The 19691-nt window shown below is 33.4% G+C and overlaps 1 protein-coding gene across 16 annotated transcripts in view; it reads right to left on the bottom strand.

Annotated features, from left to right (window-relative positions):
- LOC129253342 (tropomyosin-1, isoforms 9A/A/B) overlaps positions 1-19691 on the bottom strand; it is a 56504-nt gene that overhangs the window by 17275 nt on the left and 19538 nt on the right. For 7 of the 16 annotated variants that reach the window (XM_054891677.1, XM_054891673.1, XM_054891675.1 and 4 more), the window contains 3 exons: positions 10349-10482; positions 9961-10078; positions 143-213 (listed from right to left, as the gene is read on the bottom strand). In XM_054891677.1, the coding sequence (XP_054747652.1) occupies positions 143-213; positions 9961-10078; positions 10349-10482 (323 nt within the window). Of the gene's footprint in view, positions 1-142; positions 214-1046; positions 1118-8577; positions 8696-9960; positions 10079-10348; positions 10483-15915; positions 16227-16345; positions 16538-16609; positions 16874-19691 lie in introns of those variants that run through there. The other 9 variants (XM_054891672.1, XM_054891671.1, XM_054891667.1 and 6 more) reach the window with 5 other exon arrangements.

Raw genomic sequence — 19691 nt, 5'->3', positions numbered from 1 at the left:
CTTGACATACTTTTAGAATTGGCTTCAAATTATCTTAAAATTTCTAAACTAATATATATTTTTTTTAAGTATGCATAGGTTAGTATCAGTAATCTGCATAACATAAAGTACGAACAATAGCGCATTTAAAAGCAACACAAACCTTTCGCTTAATTCAACTTTTTCCTCGGAACGTTCCAGATCCTGTTCCATGAGGACTAACTTTCTAGCGACCTTTTTACGTGTTTCCAGTTTCGATTTGCGAGCACAGAGCGAGCATACACAGGGCGCACAACAAAACAGAGGGCAACGAGCGGTTGTGTCAGTTTCAAAGGCAGCAGTGGGCGAGCGAACAATGTTAATGTTTGTTACAACGTTTCGTTTCGGTTTTTAGTTTTCAGTTGGTTAGCATTTAGCGGTAATCATACATACAGAGAGCGGTTTCAAATTGAGGAAAAAGTAAAAATTCAATTAGTTTCTGAAATATGTGAATTTTTTTGTGTGTATTTTTATGGCATATGAATGTGAAAAATGTGAATTTATGCAAAGTAGATGTACGCCTGGAAATGTTTACTAACTTTGAATTTAATTATGAATTTGAGTGATTTGGGAGTTTTGGTATATATATACATACATTTGTTTTATTTGCTATACAAAAAGGCGCATGCATTTCAAATTTTGCAAAATATTGTATTATTCACATTTTTCCAATTCATTTTGCAAACATATTCGACTCTAACTAGCTAGCTAAACGTGGCATTCAGGTTTAAATTAAATAATTTATAAACATTGGAAAATAAAAAATTGCAAAGTTTTAGGTTAGGTTTTTTGCGGTTTCGTGTGTTAGTCGAGTACAAAAAAGTCTGCTTGATAAAATATGAACAATTCATCGCTTAAAACTAAACATTAAATTTATTAGGATTTTTAATTTTTAACATAACTTTCAGCTGCAGACTTAAATAATATGGTAAGGAAGAAAACAAAAGCAACAACAATATGTTAGGGCTCCCATCTTTTTTATTGAAGACAGTGGAGCCAAACTGGATACATTCGTTTTGAAAACATACTTCTCTCCTTGCTCGGCGCGTTCCTCAGCACGTTCCAAATCAGCTTCAACCATGGCCAATTTACGGGCAACCTTTGGATTTTTCACGCGTACGTAGTATTGTGTTGTTGTTGTAGTTACATTCAGTTTTACATTTATTTATGTATAGTGAAAAATTGTCGTTGGAAATTCGGGAAAATCGAGATACAAAAGATATACATAAATCAGTACAAAGAATTTGTTTGTTTTCAAGTGCATTCATTTTTGCGTAGGCAATGGAGCGCAAAACAGCAAATGCACACAGATGAACAGGCAGGCAGGCAAGTACTAAACAGGCAGCACAAAAATCCAGTCCGTTTTAAGTCTGATGCATTGATTTTGCATATAAAAAAAGGTTTGCGAATTTTTACGAGATGTTAGTATTCCTTTTCTTTGGTTAACATTTTAAGACTTTTACGTTTGGCTATGTATGTGTTACGAGTATTAGGCTGGCCCAAAAGAAAAAAAAAATTTCTTGATGTTACTGCCAAAGATCTTAGCTATATTTTTATTTAATATTTAATAGTACCGCCAGCGATTGGAAAATTACCACTGAATTACCATACGGAAAATTCTCTTTGCCGTTTTTATTTCTCTTCAAAAAGGTCCAAAAAATCATAACACAAATAAAAATTCGAGATTAATACTTTTTTCAATTTTTTGGGGGCGCTATAAAAAATAGTTAATATTTTGTTTTAAATAAAGAATAGGGTAGAATTTTTTGTGAAGGAAAATTAAAAAAGGAAGTTAAGTAACAAAACAACTTACAGGTCGTTTATATCATATTTATAGAAGGATGCATTTTAAATAAAAAAAAAAATTAGGTAACTCATTCTATTGTTTTTTTTTTTGCCACTGAACAAATTTGGGGCGGCAGTATCAAGAAGAAAATATTATATACATATAAGTACATATCTTCATTTTTGGCCATCCTAATAATTTTGTATGAATGTACTTGTACTTATACTATTATTATAAATAAAACTTGTGCGCTTTAGTTGCAGAGCATAATAAACCGTTTAGTAATACTCGTATAATTGCAATGGTGAGCGCATCTCATTATTTCTTCGTTGTGTATTAGTGGCCTATATGGTTTTTGTATGGAATATTTATTAAAGTTCCTGAGCTGTTTATGAAAAGTTTTTATTAAAACCAGCGACGAATACTATACTATATATCTTCTTATACTAAGTTTTTATATGAAACGTTTGTAATTTCTCACAGTTTGGCAAAGCGGTTACTTTATAATAGTCGATAGAATTCTTTTAATATTTCTGCTACTACTGTTTTCATCTCAGACTCGAATCAATTTCTAAGAATGTATTAAGGTTTGCGTAAACAGGCGCGATATGGTACGGGGCGGTATAATCCCATCTGTTCGGTCTTTGGCATTTCCTTTAACCCGTAGGTACTTTAAATCCTGACACCTTCAAGTTCAACTTTGATGTTCACGAAAACCTGACTAGCTACATTAGATTAGTTTGCTCATTTTTAATAGTTTAGATGAGTTCACAAAAACTCCATTGTGCCTACTCTAGAACTTTAAACTGCATATCAGCTGATTTCTGTTTACAACGTTGACTACGTGAAGTTTTTGTCTGTTCTGATAATTTTTTTTTTTTTTTGTTTATTATATAGTATTTATATGATAAAAACTAAACAAAAAAGGAACGATATTATCACCAAAGGTAGAGAATATACCCAATGTGGATATGAAAATTTAGAGGGAGTTATGGCAGTGAAGATAAAAAGTAGAAAAAATACAAATGCCGTCGAAGGGAAAAAGGCTCTAAACCCAAAATAATTGTGAATACGTTTTTTTATTTTTTGGCCTTTTAAAATTATGTATATCAAAAGCTTTACAAAACTATTAAGGAATCCCAATTATGTTCCTTGAGATAATTCCTTTTTCCAAATTTGGACACATTTTTGCATTTCTTTAGTGAAGTATCACATTTGTGCATTTATGGGAAACACAATTATATAGAAAGTAGAGTTAGCTATTGGCCGACTTTCAACCTACAATACTGACCGACCTTAAATCAAGAGTAGTACCAACCTTCTTTAAGGCATCTCTAATTAATCAACCACGATATCAATGAAAGAAAAACTTCCTAATAATTTGGAATTAATCTGTGGGAACGAGTAGATTGATTGAGATTATCGTAATCTGGTGGGGCTAATCTTTTATACGTAAGTATAATATAAAACGGCATTGTCATGGGCATCACTGAATACCTTAGGTGATAAGAGATGTATGCACTATACACAGGGTTTGCTTGAAAAGTAATGAGCCTTATTTTTTTAAGCAGATTTATTAAACCTTTTGGCTTAACAACTAATATTCTTCAAAATAGGACCCTTGAGCGTCAATACACCGCTGGTAGCGGTCCTTCCACTGCAGGAAACATTTTTTAAACTCATCCGCCGGAATCGCCTTCAATTCGGCTGTCACAGTTTTTTGGATCGCCTCGATGGAGTCGAAACGCCTCCCCTTCAGCTTTTTTTTCAGGCGCGGGAACAAGAAGAAGCCCGGAAGGGACAGGTCTGGGCTGTAGGGAGGGCGGGGAAGCACCGGAACCCCCATCTTGGCCAATGCAGAGGTGCAGAGGAAGGCGGTGTGCGCCGGCGCATTGTCGTGATGAAGGGTCCAATTGTTGACGAGGTTGGGCCGAACCCGGGCGACGCGGTTTTTTAGCCGAAGGAGCACTTCTTTGTAAAATGCTGCGTTTACAGTGCTTCCTGGAGGTACAAACTCCTTGTGGACGATGCCTCGAGAGTCGAAAAAGGTGATCAGCATGGTTTTGACCTTGGATTTCGACATGCGCCTCCCGGCCTTTCTTGAACGACTTGTGCCACCGTTTTACCTCGGCACTGGACAGAGATTGGTCCACGTAAGCCCCCTTGAGTAGCCCAATGGTTTCGGTACTCGTTTTGTGTAGCTTTACGCAAAATTTGATCGAGTAACGTTGCTCCAACCAACAACTTTTAAAACAGCTTTCACGCGCGGAGCGATTTTGACTGCACCGCTGTTGCCAGCGAACTGGGACCGGTTTCTAGTGGAAGGGGAAGGTCCAACGATCATTTTCCCAAACCAGCCGATTCGGTTGATCGCTTGGCAGACGCTCCGCGCGGGAAGGCTCATTACTTTTCAATCAAACCCTGTATTTCAGAGAAAATTTAATTTTCTAGGGCTAATTTTCTAAGCTTAAAAATTTAGTAATAATTGAGCAATCAGGCTTTGGCAAAAAATTGGAATGCAAAAATAAAGTAGTTTAGATATAATTTGAAATACATATGTATGTACTGACGCCGCCGTCGATTTCGATGATAATGACAAAATATTTTAATGTTCAAAATAATAAAAAAAATCATCGTCTTCTTTGATCTCTAAACTTATTAATACATCATCATTTCGCACTTTCTAAATATACAAATAAAGCAAAAAACTGTATTTCATAGCTTCCACCAAATATGGCCAAGTAGTGAAATTATGAGCAAATCAAATAAAGATGGCAATCCATTGAATCACAATCAAGTTAAGAAATCGCCAGCAGCATGTTGGTTGTATATGTATGCAAGTAGAGAATATGTGTGTGAGCATGTGCGAAAATCCAAAAGCACATATTTTTTTTTCGTCAACATGATTCATCAATACGAAGGGTGAAATGGGTGCGATGAAGTCATCAGCAGTTTGCAGGAATTCAACACACTTCAGTACCTTTATAACGTATTGGAGGATTATTCATTCAACGGCACTTTCGTATGCATAACAGAAAGGAAAATATGGTATAACGAAAGATAAGGTTAACCTCATTTCTGAAAAATTGCTTTCCAGCGGAAATATTATATACATACATATATATACATTATTCAACTTTATGTGTTGGCGCCTTTTCGCCTAAGCAGACACCCTGTGCTGTTTTGATATGTTCCAATAGCTTGGAAACACTTTCCGTGAAGTTTTGATTCAACGACTATTTCGCTTTGCTGACGTCAAAGTTGCCTTGCGTACAATTTAAGACAGTGCTCTTATCTTTTGCAAAGGTACAAACATCAGTTTTTCGATACCATGAAGTTCGTTTTTGCTTTGTTAAACATTTTTAACTAAAACGTCTCGAACTCCAATATAATTTGCACAGGCGAACAGTTCCATATTGGTAATCTGACGCCACTCACTATGTAATCTTATCGCGTGTAGCTAACTAATCAATTAGATGTTATCTATCATATCAGTTTTGTTCCTCTTCAATACATAATTTATTCCTCAGTACTGCAGCTAACATACTGAACAAAAAAAAATATAATTTTTTATAAAATAAACGAACTTTTTAACGAAAAATAGAGACTGCGTTTCCCAAAATATATTTCATATATGTATATTTTGCTGTAAGAAAATTTTGAAATACAGTCCCGTGTAAACTAGGGATGTTAATCCCGTGTTCCCGGAATTCCGCCTTTTTGTGAAAAAATTACCGACACCCGCACACACTAGTTAGCCCGGATAAACTCATAGGGTTTTAACTAGCAGTTCCGAAACTTCGGAGTGAATATAGGGTGTTTTTTTTATCTGATTGAGAAGTATCGATGTCGATAACTATGGTTTGACAGCTGATCATGGCAAACTGTGTTAACATTTCTGTTCAGGAAAGTTTGGCAAATCAAGAATTTTCCTTTGAAAAAAAATAAATCTGTTCGCGAAGTTCATAAAGCACTGGCAGCATCATCGGTACATATTTCTTTCGAAACGAGGAAGGAGTCGCCGTTACTGTGACTCGCCATGCGGACTGTATTTATGTGTCCAACAAGACGGTGCAACTTGCCATACAGTGCGTTTATTGCAATATTCAAGCCACCATTGACGCCATACGGCCACGTAACTGCAGCGGACACATCCCGGATATTATATATAAAAGATAAGTGCCATTAAATTATGTACCGAGTCGATGGCCTAAGCTGCTTGTACTCTTTTTTTGACATACTACATTTAATAAATAATAATATCTACCAGAATAAAATGCATTCCAACAGTATTTCCGATTTGCTAGTAGTTCTGTTTAAGGAAGGTGAATTTTTTCCAACTATAGTGGCTATTATCTGCAAAAAGTATTTCAAGTTCTATCTGTAATCCAGCCAACAAGTTTTGAAGCGCAACGGTTTTTCTGATCTTCTGGCTTTTTATGCAAAAAAAATTTATGCCACGCTAGGAGTATAACTCCCACTGATCTATTTTTTTAAGGCCACACTTTAATCAAAACAAATAGTAATTTATTCGCAAAAAGTTGTTCGCTAGCATATTTTAAATACAACTAACTCTATATTTCGTTTCATTTTGTGACAGTGCCGGAATTCCGAAATTCCATGGGTTAGTAAAATACCGAAAGCTTAGGGCCCTAGTGGAAATAGTCTACAATGTCCACATATATACATATGTACATATAAGCAATGATTTTTCAAACCTGACTACGTTCGTTAACTGTATAAATATTTTCATGATTTGGATTTATTTATTCCTCCATTTTGTGATTTAAGCTCATTTAAAATTTCGAAACTCTATTTTGCTATACATTTGAATTAAAAAATTGCCTCAAGTACAGAAACCTTAAGAGTATAAAGAATAATTTGACAATCCAGAAACCTCTTTTAAAATTTTTCCATGTACAAAAACCAACAACGAAGAAGAAATGCTCCCATTGCTCCCTTTTTTATAAAAAACGACGTACTTTTGTTTCTATTATTTTGCTTTATATCAATTTAAATTTTATTTAGTATAATCATATGAATTTGAACAGAATTAAATAAATTTGATTTGCTGATAAATATAGAATTTGCAAATATAACAAAAAATAAAAGAATTTTCAATTATATGGACATTTTTTAGTCAGTGAAGTAAAAAAAGTAAAAGTAAATACTCACACATACTCGTGTGTATGTTTGCAGTTGAAAAATTTTACATTTACAAATTTGGTCAAATTAAAAGAGAAACATTTTTTGTTTTAAATTAAGTGTATGTGCTTGAGAATACGTATATTGTGTTTTAAGTTTAATATAATTTTCACCTTTTAACCAATTATTATAAAAAAATAAAAACGCAAAACGAACAGAATTCTTCCAAATATTTAATTGCATATAGTTGACCATTAAATCACTATGTATATGTGTTTATATGAAAATTATAAATTTCTTTAAAATGTAAAAAATTGCTTTAAATTTTTTTATGTATAGAAAAGGCAAGGCTAGGCAAATTACATTACATTTTGATTTTATGCTTTTTCTACACTTGTTTTTGCTGACTTTAACTTTATTTCTTGCAATTAATTATTTATTAATTAGTATTATTTTTTGACTTATTTTTTTTTAATTTGTTATGAATCTCATTCTGCAAAATTTTCAGCAAGTATGACAAACACGTGTTCATATTTATTTATGTGTTTATGTATTTATGCGTATATGCATTTATAACCTTTTTTATTTTAGGAAGAGTTTCTTTTTAGGGAAGTAACTTCCGGATTTGTTCGCTTCTTTTTCGTTTTTATTTCTATCTATTGCACGATAATAGCATGCACAGCAAGTCAAAAGGCAATCTTAATTGATTTTTTCTCTCCAACAATTTTCGTGTATATGTATACATTTTGTTTTTTGTTTGTTTTGCAAGTATTAATATATACCTATTTATTTTATGTTAATGTACATATTTATATTTTTATAAATTACATTTTTGTTTTTTCTTTCACGAAAGTACAACTTAGTAGCAGCACAAGTTTCATTATTTTTCAACAATTTTAATACGTTAGATAGTTAATAAACGTACATATAAAACTATTTTTGTAAACAATTATTTTTATTGTTATCTTTAGTTTCAATTCCTATATTTCCGTATCAGTTACAATGTTTCCGTTTCCGTCCGTGCGGAGCACTCAATCAACAATGCAACTGTCTATTTTGTGGCCGCACACAAAGCAACAACCAAAGTGCTAGGCGTCTCAAATAAAACGTCCTACAACAGGCAAGGGCCGCATTGTACACACACGCTTGCGTTGGTCACTACCTGCCTAATTAACTGTTCGTCATCGTTAAGTTCATTTTTGTTTCAGTTTTCTTCTTCTCAGTCAATCATTTTCTCAGTCAACTGAAGCACGTCTATATTGCAAGAATGAGGCGTTTTTATTTTTCGTCAATGTATAGTTTTTGTTGTTGTTGAGTTTAGTCACTTGTCGACAGTTGCAAAATCAGGTTACTTGAGTGGGCGTTGGCGTCGCTACTTTGATTTCACTAGCAACGCCAACAGCGTCATCGGGTGCGTTAGCGTTCAAGTCCGTGTCAATGCCTTCTACTACTAGATTTACATTATCACTAGTGTTAGTAACATTATTAATTGCATTTCCAGAAGTGATGTTGTTGATATCATTGTTGCTAGTGATAGTGTGGATGGTGTTGCTTAAGAATGAAGACGACTCAGCGATAGAACAACTAAGCTTAGCTAATAAATTAATGATTGGTTTATCATGTTGCACCTCATCGTATTTCTTGTCAGCCTCCTCAGCAAGGAAACGAGCTTCCTTCAATTGATTCTCAAGGGCGTCCATGCGTTCTTCATCGGCAAGGGCGCGGTTCTCAAGGATCTTACGAGCGCTGTTTGTTATAAACATTTTTTTGCATTTCACAAGGAAATATCAGCAACGTTATAAGTTGATTTTACATCGATTTCAATGCCCATAGGAGACCATTCAAGTAATGGTTGGTTGAAAAAACGGCGAGGACGCATTGTTAGCATATGTAGCATTCAGATGTTTCCATCGATACGTCGACCAAGTGGGTATTGGAGTTACATACGTTGGTTGATTGTTTGTAGTGGTACAACAGGAACCGTTTTAACAAGATGTCGACATAAAAACAGTTGGATAGCACATACGTTTCGTTGGTGGTATTGTGATTGTCGTTTAATTTTTGTTTGCATACATTTACACAAAAGGAGTAATTGATGTGTTTATTGTTATTTGGTGCAATCAATATAAATAGAGTTTATAGTTGCGATGTTGGCCATTTCATTGTAGTAGCGTTTTACCAGTTTCATATTTTTGAGTATATGTATATATATACATTTTTTGTAGAAAGTAAACAAGAAATTTGGTTGATATTTAGTTAGACGCAGCTTTTGCACGCTACTAATATACTTTTTAAAAATTAATATTATTAAATTCAAACACTTCTTTAGTTTACATTATCTAAGACTGTATGCTACTTGATACGTTAAAATATTGACATTAATTATTTAGTGTTCATCATTAAACGGCTGTTTTGTCCAAGTATAGCATAGGGTATTGCAAGTGCAGCCCTTCGGTAGTGGCGAAAATTAAATGCAAATACATTCCTTTGACGATCTAGTTATTTTAGATTGAAAATATTGAAATGCAAACTGAAGAAACACTTGAATTAATAGTTATAATTATTTATACCATATAAGTAGGCTAGTACGAGTTATAATAAAAATTTCATATAGCTTAGGTTATGTATGCCCACAATATTATTTTACTAATTAACAAATGTTTATAAAACTTTATTCTTAGTAACTGCAGCAATCCAAAAGATTCGTCACGATCCAGGCGCCTTCAGACACATTCTTAATGGTAAATCACAATACAATACTTAAAACTAATAAAAAAAAGTAATCAGATAAAAATATGCACTTTATACGCGCTGTATAAAGCAGGGTACGTTGGGGAAAAAGAGAGCATTACCCACAAAATTTTAGAGAATAAAAAAATAGGGAGCAAGTTTCCTAAAACTATTTTAATATACTGAAAATATACTTGACCTAATAACCCTAAGACCCTATCTATGAAAGCACGCTATTTAACGCGCTAAAAATTACTTTTGTTGTTATCTGAAAATTATACCTCTTCATATTTTTTATCAGCCTCTTCGGCAATTAATTTTGCTTGCGCTAATTGAGTTTCCAAAATAGCTACTCTGTCGTCTTCCATATTTGTACGATTTTCGAGAGCTTTTCGTATCCTGCATATGGGAATTTGTAAGTGTTATTATTGTTCTTACATATGTACGTAAATATGTACATAAATAGTTACATATGGTATTCATTAGACAATTAAATAGATACTTACTCCGATATATAGTAAATAATTGTTTCTAAATACATATTTAAATACTATAATGTAATAATGCATAAAATTTATACTAACAAGCTATACTTAAATACTTTGTAAAAATCCATAAATAGTAAAAAAAAAATCCTTTGCTGCAGTTCGCAGTCAAAGGTATACTAACCGTTCGCTCTCATCGGCAGCTTGAGAAGCTTCGGAAAGCTTGGCTGTGGCTGATCCCAAACGTTCCTCTGAACGTTCCAAGTCTTCTTCGAGCAATTGAATGCGACGGTTCAATGCAGCTACTTCTGATTCGGCCTGAAATTTCAAGTTAAACACCACACATTGGAAATAGAATTTTTTTTTTTAATAATTACAAAAAAATTTAACTTACATATGTAAATACATAGCCTATGTCTTAAAAGTAGGTATATGTATTCTTAAATCATAATTTTCCATATATATAAGAATACTCAAATACTCTTTAAAATGCACTTAAAATTAAATTCCATGAACTATTGGTTTCTCAAGGGTTTAAAACTATGTTTTTTTGAGGGAAATTTTTTAATGCCGAACTAATCTTCTTTTGCATTATAAAAATATTCCTAATATTTCCTGACAAATGCCTGCCTAAACTAAAAGTAGGCACTACATTATTTGTGGGTAAGCTCTCTTTATGCTTATTCATTTCATAAGCTGCAGCTTTTAGTAAACTCCTTTGGATCCGCTTCTTACTTCTGGTGACCTGCAAAAATATTTAACTGCGCATTGCGTTCTAAAATATGTGCAAATATATCTAAAAAAAACGTTGTAAACCCATTGTGGCAAAGAAAATTGTTGGACTGTAACGCTCTCTAAACAATCGAAAATATATTTGTGTTCCTAAAATGACCTTCAAAAAATGTTTGTACTAATTCAGTACACTAGCCTGGAGCTTTGAACAACGCTGTTAAAATCAAAACAACAACAACAGGATCAATTAAAGTTGAATGACATCATTGCGCACGAGACAAGAAATTCGTCAATCAATAGTTACAAAGCTATGAGAAGCAGCAATCACATAAAAAAAAAACGCAATTCTTGGGTCGAAAGAAAATAATTTAATAATTAAATGTGGAAGACTGAAAACCATTTTATACATAGTTTGAATTTTATGTAGTTAGTAGCTACATACTGACTCGACGCTTGTTTTCGCTGACAAAGATGATTAAAATCGCATACTTTATATGGCGAAGTGGGGAAAAAGTAGTATTTATGTATGTAGGTAATACGTGTATTTCAACACAAACGAGCAAAACACAATTACTTAAAAGGCAGTGCTCATTGACCAGTACCAGTACCATGCAATAGATACAATAGGGGCACCGGCTACGATAAAACCACCACCAAATATTCCTCAACAAGTTAGGCAAGTGTAAACGCTGAAATGTAAATGTGCAGCAGCGAAGAGACCACTGCCGAATTGGAAATTACTTGAATGGGAATTTTTAGACATTAAAAGTGAGGGAGAAAATTTAGATACAAGCTAGACAAGTTTTTTTGGTTCGGTGGCAACACAGCAAAGTTTCATTAATTTCGAAACGAAATGTAAGACCAGCAAACCTTTTTTTTTAATTTTTAAGAATGTATGCTTAAAAAGTACTCCATACCAGATAAAATTACGAAAAAAAAAAATAGAAAAAACAGCACATACACTCTATGCACAGTTGTGATATGAATTTGGACGAAGGTAAGCTTATGTCATCGCCCACCAGGCACACACACTCTCTTACACATAGACATGTACATATGTACATTGTACATATATCACACACCGAACGAAACCAGACCAAGCATAGACAACGAGAATTAAACACAAAATCCACGAATACGGGTGTGGAAAGGGCGAAAGAATTATAAAAAGTGATAAAAACGAACTATGTGTTAGATATACATAAATATCAAAACAAAGGTAATATAGTAAAAGCATTGCTAAGATAAAAACGGTAGAAGGCACACGTTTCTCAACTATGACAAACAAATATGTATTAAAACGGTCATTGAATTAGACAAAGTAAAAAGTAGTATTGTAAAGTGAAAAAGTTAAAAGTATTTAAAATGCAAGAACACATAGCTTCCTTTTTTATTCCAAGATACCAAAAATATCAAGAATTGCACATATAAAATGCTATAACCGCGTTGAGAGATTAACCTCATTTTAAGTGAACGAGTGGTGAATGTAGTAGAAGAACCACTCCAGTCTTGCAGCGAACATAAATCGACAAATGACCAAAAGTCCGTTCACATTTCTTTTTTCGCATTTTACGCAAATCTAACCTGAATTCTGTTGAGTTTAACTCATTCAAAACGCGCACAAAATTCCACAAATGTTAGTATGAATATTTTACAAATGTGCCGGTATGGCGACCGAGACATTTTCAGATTATAAAACAAGTTATGAATAAATTGAAAATCAGTGGAACGAATAACAACGAATGCGGCAGTAATCGGCTAGGTCATAGCATTGCATAGTTAGTTACGTACACTTATACCGCCATCATCAAAGTTTTCGTCATCATATTTGTTAATTACTGTAGCGGCATTTGTTTGGAATGCTATGAAAAACTGTCACATGGTGTTGTAAATGACAACAAACAATAATTGCACATACATGCACTCGTCACAATGTCCACGAAGTGTGTTAGCAACAAATGCAATGTTTGACGATCGTTTAAATACAAAGCATTAATTTATGGAAAAAATGCAATCACCCCAGTAAATTTACAATGAATTTTAGGAGGGTGTGCGATATGGTGAGTGATGTATGTTATAAACTCATAAATACAGCAACACGGATGCTTCTCCGCATATGTAGTAACTCAAACTGTAAAGTATATAGATTATAATGCAAGTGATTTTCAATTTGAACGCGATATATGTGATGATACTGGATTTAATCCACGGTCCGAATACAGAATGATTCAAATATTTTTTGGGATTGTTATATGCTCTTACAAAAAAAATCTCCAGTAGATAATTATAACTTGAGGGGAGAAATATCTAGCAATACATTTAATTCAAAGTTCCATACCCTTCAGCTTCGTTTAAAATGTATATACACGCGAGTTCTTCTACGATTTTCATTTTATTTTATGGATTAATAATTTTAATTTAATTTCAATTTATTTCTCATCCAAAATAAAAATAAAAATATTTAACGCGTACACATTTTTTGGGAGGAGGAGCTCCCTCCTATTTGTGGTGTGCGTCTAGATGTTGTTCCACAAATGGCTCAACGCTAGAAAGCAGATGTAAAATGATAAGAGCGGAAGAGGATATCTAAATATATGTATAGTTTTGGTGTGACATCATTCGTATTGTTATGACGTGCCAATAAAATTTGAGAAATCAGACCAATTGAGGTTAGAACAGGAAATATCGACAAAAATTCATGCTAGCTACACCGAAACGTCCGAAAATAATAGTGGATAAAAAAACGTGGATGGAAGACACTTTTTTAAACAATAAATTCGAACACAAAATAGGGGAGCTCAATGTCCAAATGAGCGAATCATTCACAAAGCAGCCAATTAATAGCTGTTTGCCGCCATGCACAACACGAATTAGCAAAATTCAGATCGCCAAGTGTATCAAACATTGGGAGTCAATTCTCTCTGTTGTAACTAGTACAATAGCGCTGATGAGGAGCCCTACCCTTACAGCTACTCTTCTAAGTAATTTCAAATATATGAATAGGTATTAATAATAGTGGTAGCTTATGCAAAACTTTGAATTCATTTCACGTAACGCTTAAAACGAATGAATACGAAAGAATAAATTTAAATACATATGTATGTACATATGTATAATAGCAAAGACCGAAGGTATTTTTATAACTCGTATAATAAATGCAATGATTTCAAAAACAGAGTTTGTATTCATATACAATATTATATGTATATTCTTCATCACATAATCATACACACATACATATATATGTATATCAATATGCACATGGTATGTGAAAAATATTTTCAGAATTTAAATTTTTTCCCCATCCCACAATTTCCAAACCAAAATAACTGGAAAAAATAGCATTAAACTCCCTTTTATTTACTAGAGGAACAGTGAAAATGATGAAAATGTTAGCTAACACTCCGAAAAGAATAAAGAGAATTTTCATATATAGTTACAATATCTACTAATATGCTTTTTATGTGTTCAAAGCTTTCTTTTTCGGACCCAAATATAATTTGTATTCACGTTGAATGCCAGCAATGCTGTGTTGTTACATGCGGCACGCTTTTTCTATTTGGCATTGTTTGTCCCCTCTTTGCGTCCTAAACTGCCAACAAAGAACCTACTATGATTATACAAATTGGAAATGAATAAAGAAAATACTAAGATTGTAACGGAAACTAAATTTAAGTTATTTTAAATGGTCGTAACTGTTAATTTTAAACCATTATTTATCTACCGATTAAATAGGATTATTGAAATCGAGAAACATGATTGTGCAAAATTAAACATCAAATTGCACGAATATTTTTTCGATAACTGTTGTCTCTCTACATACACCCCATAGAACCCCTTGGCCCACATCAAACAAAAAATGGATGCGCCAATTATGTATATGCACACATACATACATACACATAGTACAATACGAAGGTTGTTGCTAATTTAATAAGAAAAATAAATGCCGTAAAATACGTCAAGCTTGATAGTAAATATAAATGTAGATCACATACGAATAGAATTAGAATTCGAGGACAGGAAGGCACAGCCACTAATTATTATTGGCCCTAATTATTTTAAAAACGAAATTTCTGGTTGTCACTCTATGCAGAAAAATCGTCTTTCCCCATACATATAAGAACTAGAGATTTTTAATGTACGAAATCTTCACAGCTTTTGTATGTATTACGATTATTATAACCTCGTTAAAATCACGAGCCCGCCAGAAGTGAGTCCATTTCGTTCGCTGCGGCTGCGCGTTCCACTGACATTACCTACATTATAGTTGTGCCGGACTTACAGTACTACAAAAGTAGAGAGTTAACCGAGTATTGCCCGTTATGGCAAGATGTGCGACACAAATCTGACACTCCCAGCAAAAAAACCGAAAATCAATTCAGTTGCAGGTTAAATGAGATGCCTCAAAGAACTCATTCTGGCGGATCTATTAACTGCAAAAAATACAGATTTTTACGTTCTAACTATAATATTAGTTGAACCGATCTCCGACAATGGTTGAAATAAACACAACAATTATTTGTCTGCGCATGGTATGTGGAAATATACAGCTATATATGTACGTACAAATAGAGAGGCACAAATATTTCAAATCAGATTTACAAATCATCAAGGGTAGTAATTGAATGTAATAGAATATTGCCTAGTTATAGATATGGGTATATTAGCACAAATTAGTTCATGATTGAACAAATCTTAGAAGTATCCATGCATAGAAGGAATCGTTATCCCTGCCACACGCACAAGGAGCTTGATCAAGAAGTTCGCGAAGAAATTATCAAACACTGAGCAGTATAAATTAATGATACAAAATCATATCCTTGTCATATCAATCCCTTCAGAATAATTTTTATTTTTTCTAAAGCCTTAACGAGAAACCAATATTTTATGTTCATGGAAATTTATTATAAATATTCGACATTACAGTGACAGTTGCATCTGTATCTTGGCAAACACAAAATATGAGTGTGCACGAACCTCCCTAACACCCTCTATAGGAATTAGAGACCCACTTACTTCTTCACGTCGAACCACCTCAAGTTGCAAACGCTTGTGATATTCCTCACATTCATCTTTATATTTCTCCATTTCTTCTTTGGTCTGGCGCATTTTCTTCTTCAGCACATCCAAGAGGGTTCCTTGTGGAATGTTGGTCGTCATATTTGACAGCTTTTAATACGAGGTGGGGAAGAGAATGAACTACACTTTTTTGCACTGACACCACTAGTTTTGGCTCGATCGTTGTGGGTCGGTAACTTTTTCGACTTTGCCTCGCACTTCAACTGACGGCCAACACGCACAAAATGACACACAATTATTTCTTGAAACTGGAAAAAGATAAACGAATTTTTGTTTTGTGGCTTTTGGGTAACTTTTACTTATCGTAAAAACACCAAACAAATTCGATAATGCTTTCTATATTTGTATTATCCAACAATTTTCGTACTTCGTTTTGCAGCACCAAATGTTAATAAAAAATTTCTTTTCGCTCTCGACAAAATGAACACGACGGCGGCAGTGGTTGAAACGACAAAAAATATGACACGAAAGGTGGCGAAAAGAAATAGAAGATGTGGATACGGAACGCAACGAAACGAAACACACTACACGAACAATTTGGACCACCGGTTTTTCTGCTGCTATTCCTACCGTGCTTCCTTTTTCTACCTTTTTTATCTTTATCTTTACTACTTCTTATACTCTTAACTACCTTTTTCCTTTTTTCTTGCAAAGGCAGCTTACTTTGATGAATTTTAAATTTTAAACAAGCACTTTTCACGATTTTAACTCTCACTTTATGAATATTACCGATTCAAATTCGAACATAAAACAAGTATAACTAACTACCAAACTTCAAACTTCTGCAACTTTTGTCACTAAACACCACGTCTCGTATTTAAATGCCGCAGCGAGCAATTTATGACTTCAGCATACAATGAATTCGTATCGCAAAATGAAATCGTTCAAAAATTCGAATTCTTTGGAAGCGGCGACATCGACAACGAACAGCCAAAGATTACGTTGACAAGTATGCTTATTGTTGTTGCTCCAACTGGAAAATGAACGACCCAAAGAGAGAAAACGAAAACCATATTCTCTCTCACAAGCCTCGCCTTAATTTGTGAATGACTCAAATCGACATTGAACAAGGTAGACTATTGCCGTAATTAGTAAATAAATTATTTGACGTATGCTGTTGTATGAAAAGGATAGGTTCATATACAGCGCATGCAGCGCAACAAAAATGGAGATATAAGTTAGAAAATAGTTAAATTTGCCGACGAGTAGTAATTGAATAAAGTTGGCTTTTGTGACTTTCGAAAATATAAGCTAAATTTTATTAAAAGAGAAATATGATTGCACAATTCAACTAAAAAGAGCGTAATATGAAAATTTGATTAGTAGAAAGCAGTAAGCCAATTTCCAGTAAGAAAATTTAAGTACTCTCTTAAACGCGTAAGTGTTACCAGACTGCAATTTTTGAAAAACAAACATGCACCCATGGTCTAACAAAACAAGGTGATATGAGTAGAACGATATTTGCCAAGTTCGCCAAGTTTATTTCAATATGATGCCGGTTTGATGTACTTTATACGTATCTGGAAACTACGGTTTAGTAGAATATATTTTCCCCAGGAGAATTCGCACTGACATAATTAATTTCTCCAAATAAATAAGTAATGTTATATCACTTATACTGAATAGAAGTGAATCGGATTATATTGCAAATTTGACTTTCGAAGCACAGTAAGAAGGAAAATACTAATATTATTAAGTAATTTGGTAGTTACGTACTTTTACTTAACATAACTTAGTAGAAATACGCACGTACCAGAGTCACCAGAAATTATTATTACAGAAACAACTAGCCAACAAGGGTTACCAGAATATATTAAGAAAAATTATATTATAGTTACATCGTTATGCATTTAACATACTTATATTTATGTTAATTCAATTTTCAATTAGGTGAACAAAGATCTTCAGAAAATGTTTAACACACTCCAGAAAACGGCAAGTTCCACATTACTGTATCAAATTTATGAGGAATTATTAAATTAGTTCAGATCGCACAATAATGGTACGCTAAAATATTTACGTTGTGCATATATGTACATACATATATACATATAGATAGCTGTTTCTATGTACATGCGAGTGAGCATACGCGTAAGTTTTCCATTTATAGCATGTGACACATACAGGCACACATCGTGCATAATAAATAAATAATAGTTATTATTTAGTTTATACGTTGGCAATGAAAAGAAATTAAAAGTCGAACATTTTTTTTTCCTTTTTAAGCCTCCCCACATTTGCCAAATTCGGTTTTTAACGTAACGATGACAACTTTTATTGTCACTGCATTGACTGACGTCGATCGTAAGGTCGTTGATTCTATATGTACATATGTATATGTTGTTAGAGAATAGTGTGCAACGTGAGAATTAAATTTCTCAAAGTATTTATTGCAATTATGAAATTTTTTTATATCTGATATATGTACCTATTCAACTACCCGTAAGTTGTTCTAAAAACGTTTATTACAAATCATTTTTGGTCAAAAACCAACCGGGTGACTTGTTATAAACTGAGAGAGACTGGTAATGGTGAGCACAATAAAGCACCGGCTGCTTAATAGATTCAATCTATTTGTTACCATAAAAGGTGCTAATGACCACTTGAAACATTAACAAGCATTGAATGTCATTGCGTAGAAAATAAGCAAACGCCAGCAGGTTAAGAACGTATTTCTATAAAATCGTTTTGTGTGAATTCATTGAACAATAAACTGATAGCTTTTCTAGAGACGAAAAGCTTTGCCCGTTAAATGACTCAAAATTTTTAGTGTCGAGTAAGCAAGCCCCTAAACAGTATTTTGATAAGGAAGAAATTGTGTCTGAAATTGAAGTTAACTTGTATAAAAGTAAAATTGAAAGTTTTGCAAAAATTGCATGCTATGCGTATACTCGTACACGATTATTTTAAAAGGAGGTTAATTAATGTTGAAATATTTTAAATTGTTTTTATCTGGATATAATTACGTATTAGTTAAGTCGTATCTCTTTCGAGGATGATGTTTAATTAATGACAATGAAAGAAAAATTAAATTAAAACTCGTGCAAACCTCAAACAAAATACTTTTGATTTGCTATTTTGTTCGCTTTTTGCTGCCTAGCTTTGTGCAGCAATTTAATTTAAAGCAATATACTCGTAAAGAATGAGCTCAGCCCCGAATAACGCGCCTGCCAGGAAGGTCATCGTCTCGCTAAGTATGTGCAAGTGTGGCAAAAGAAATTCACAGCTCAACTTAAGAAAACGAAGCAAGAAGACTTGCGAATAATACAACAATCTGGGCCATTATCTATAAAAAAAATCAACGAAAGTACAGAAAATTGCAAATAAAAAAACCATTTACATATGTAATTTTACATGAGTACGCAATTGTTGAATTGCACGTTCTAATGTACATAAATATTGTACAATATAAAAGTTTATGTATATGTATGCATGTATACAGAGTATACGCGATACCCAAAGTGATCAAATTAAATATGCAAACAATGAGATGTATGCTATTATTACAAGAAAGTCGAAGAAATCATTAGAACGAATGTGAAAAAGCAAAGTCTCTAATAATCAGACACTTTAGAAGCGTGCCAACAAATATGAAACAAAAAGCTTTAGGTCAGTTATTGTTAAAATTTGGGTTGCGAATTTGTCAATCTATCTGACACACGATTTTTCGCATTGAAGAACAACAACCAACTCGAGAGTTAAAATTCAAAAAA

The sequence above is a fragment of the Anastrepha obliqua genome, chromosome 1 (genome assembly GCF_027943255.1).
Source record: "Anastrepha obliqua isolate idAnaObli1 chromosome 1, idAnaObli1_1.0, whole genome shotgun sequence".
Classification (NCBI taxonomy): domain Eukaryota; kingdom Metazoa; phylum Arthropoda; class Insecta; order Diptera; family Tephritidae; genus Anastrepha; species Anastrepha obliqua.
The sequence above is the reverse complement of the archived record's forward strand: the minus strand, read 5'-3'. Positions and strand labels throughout refer to the sequence as shown.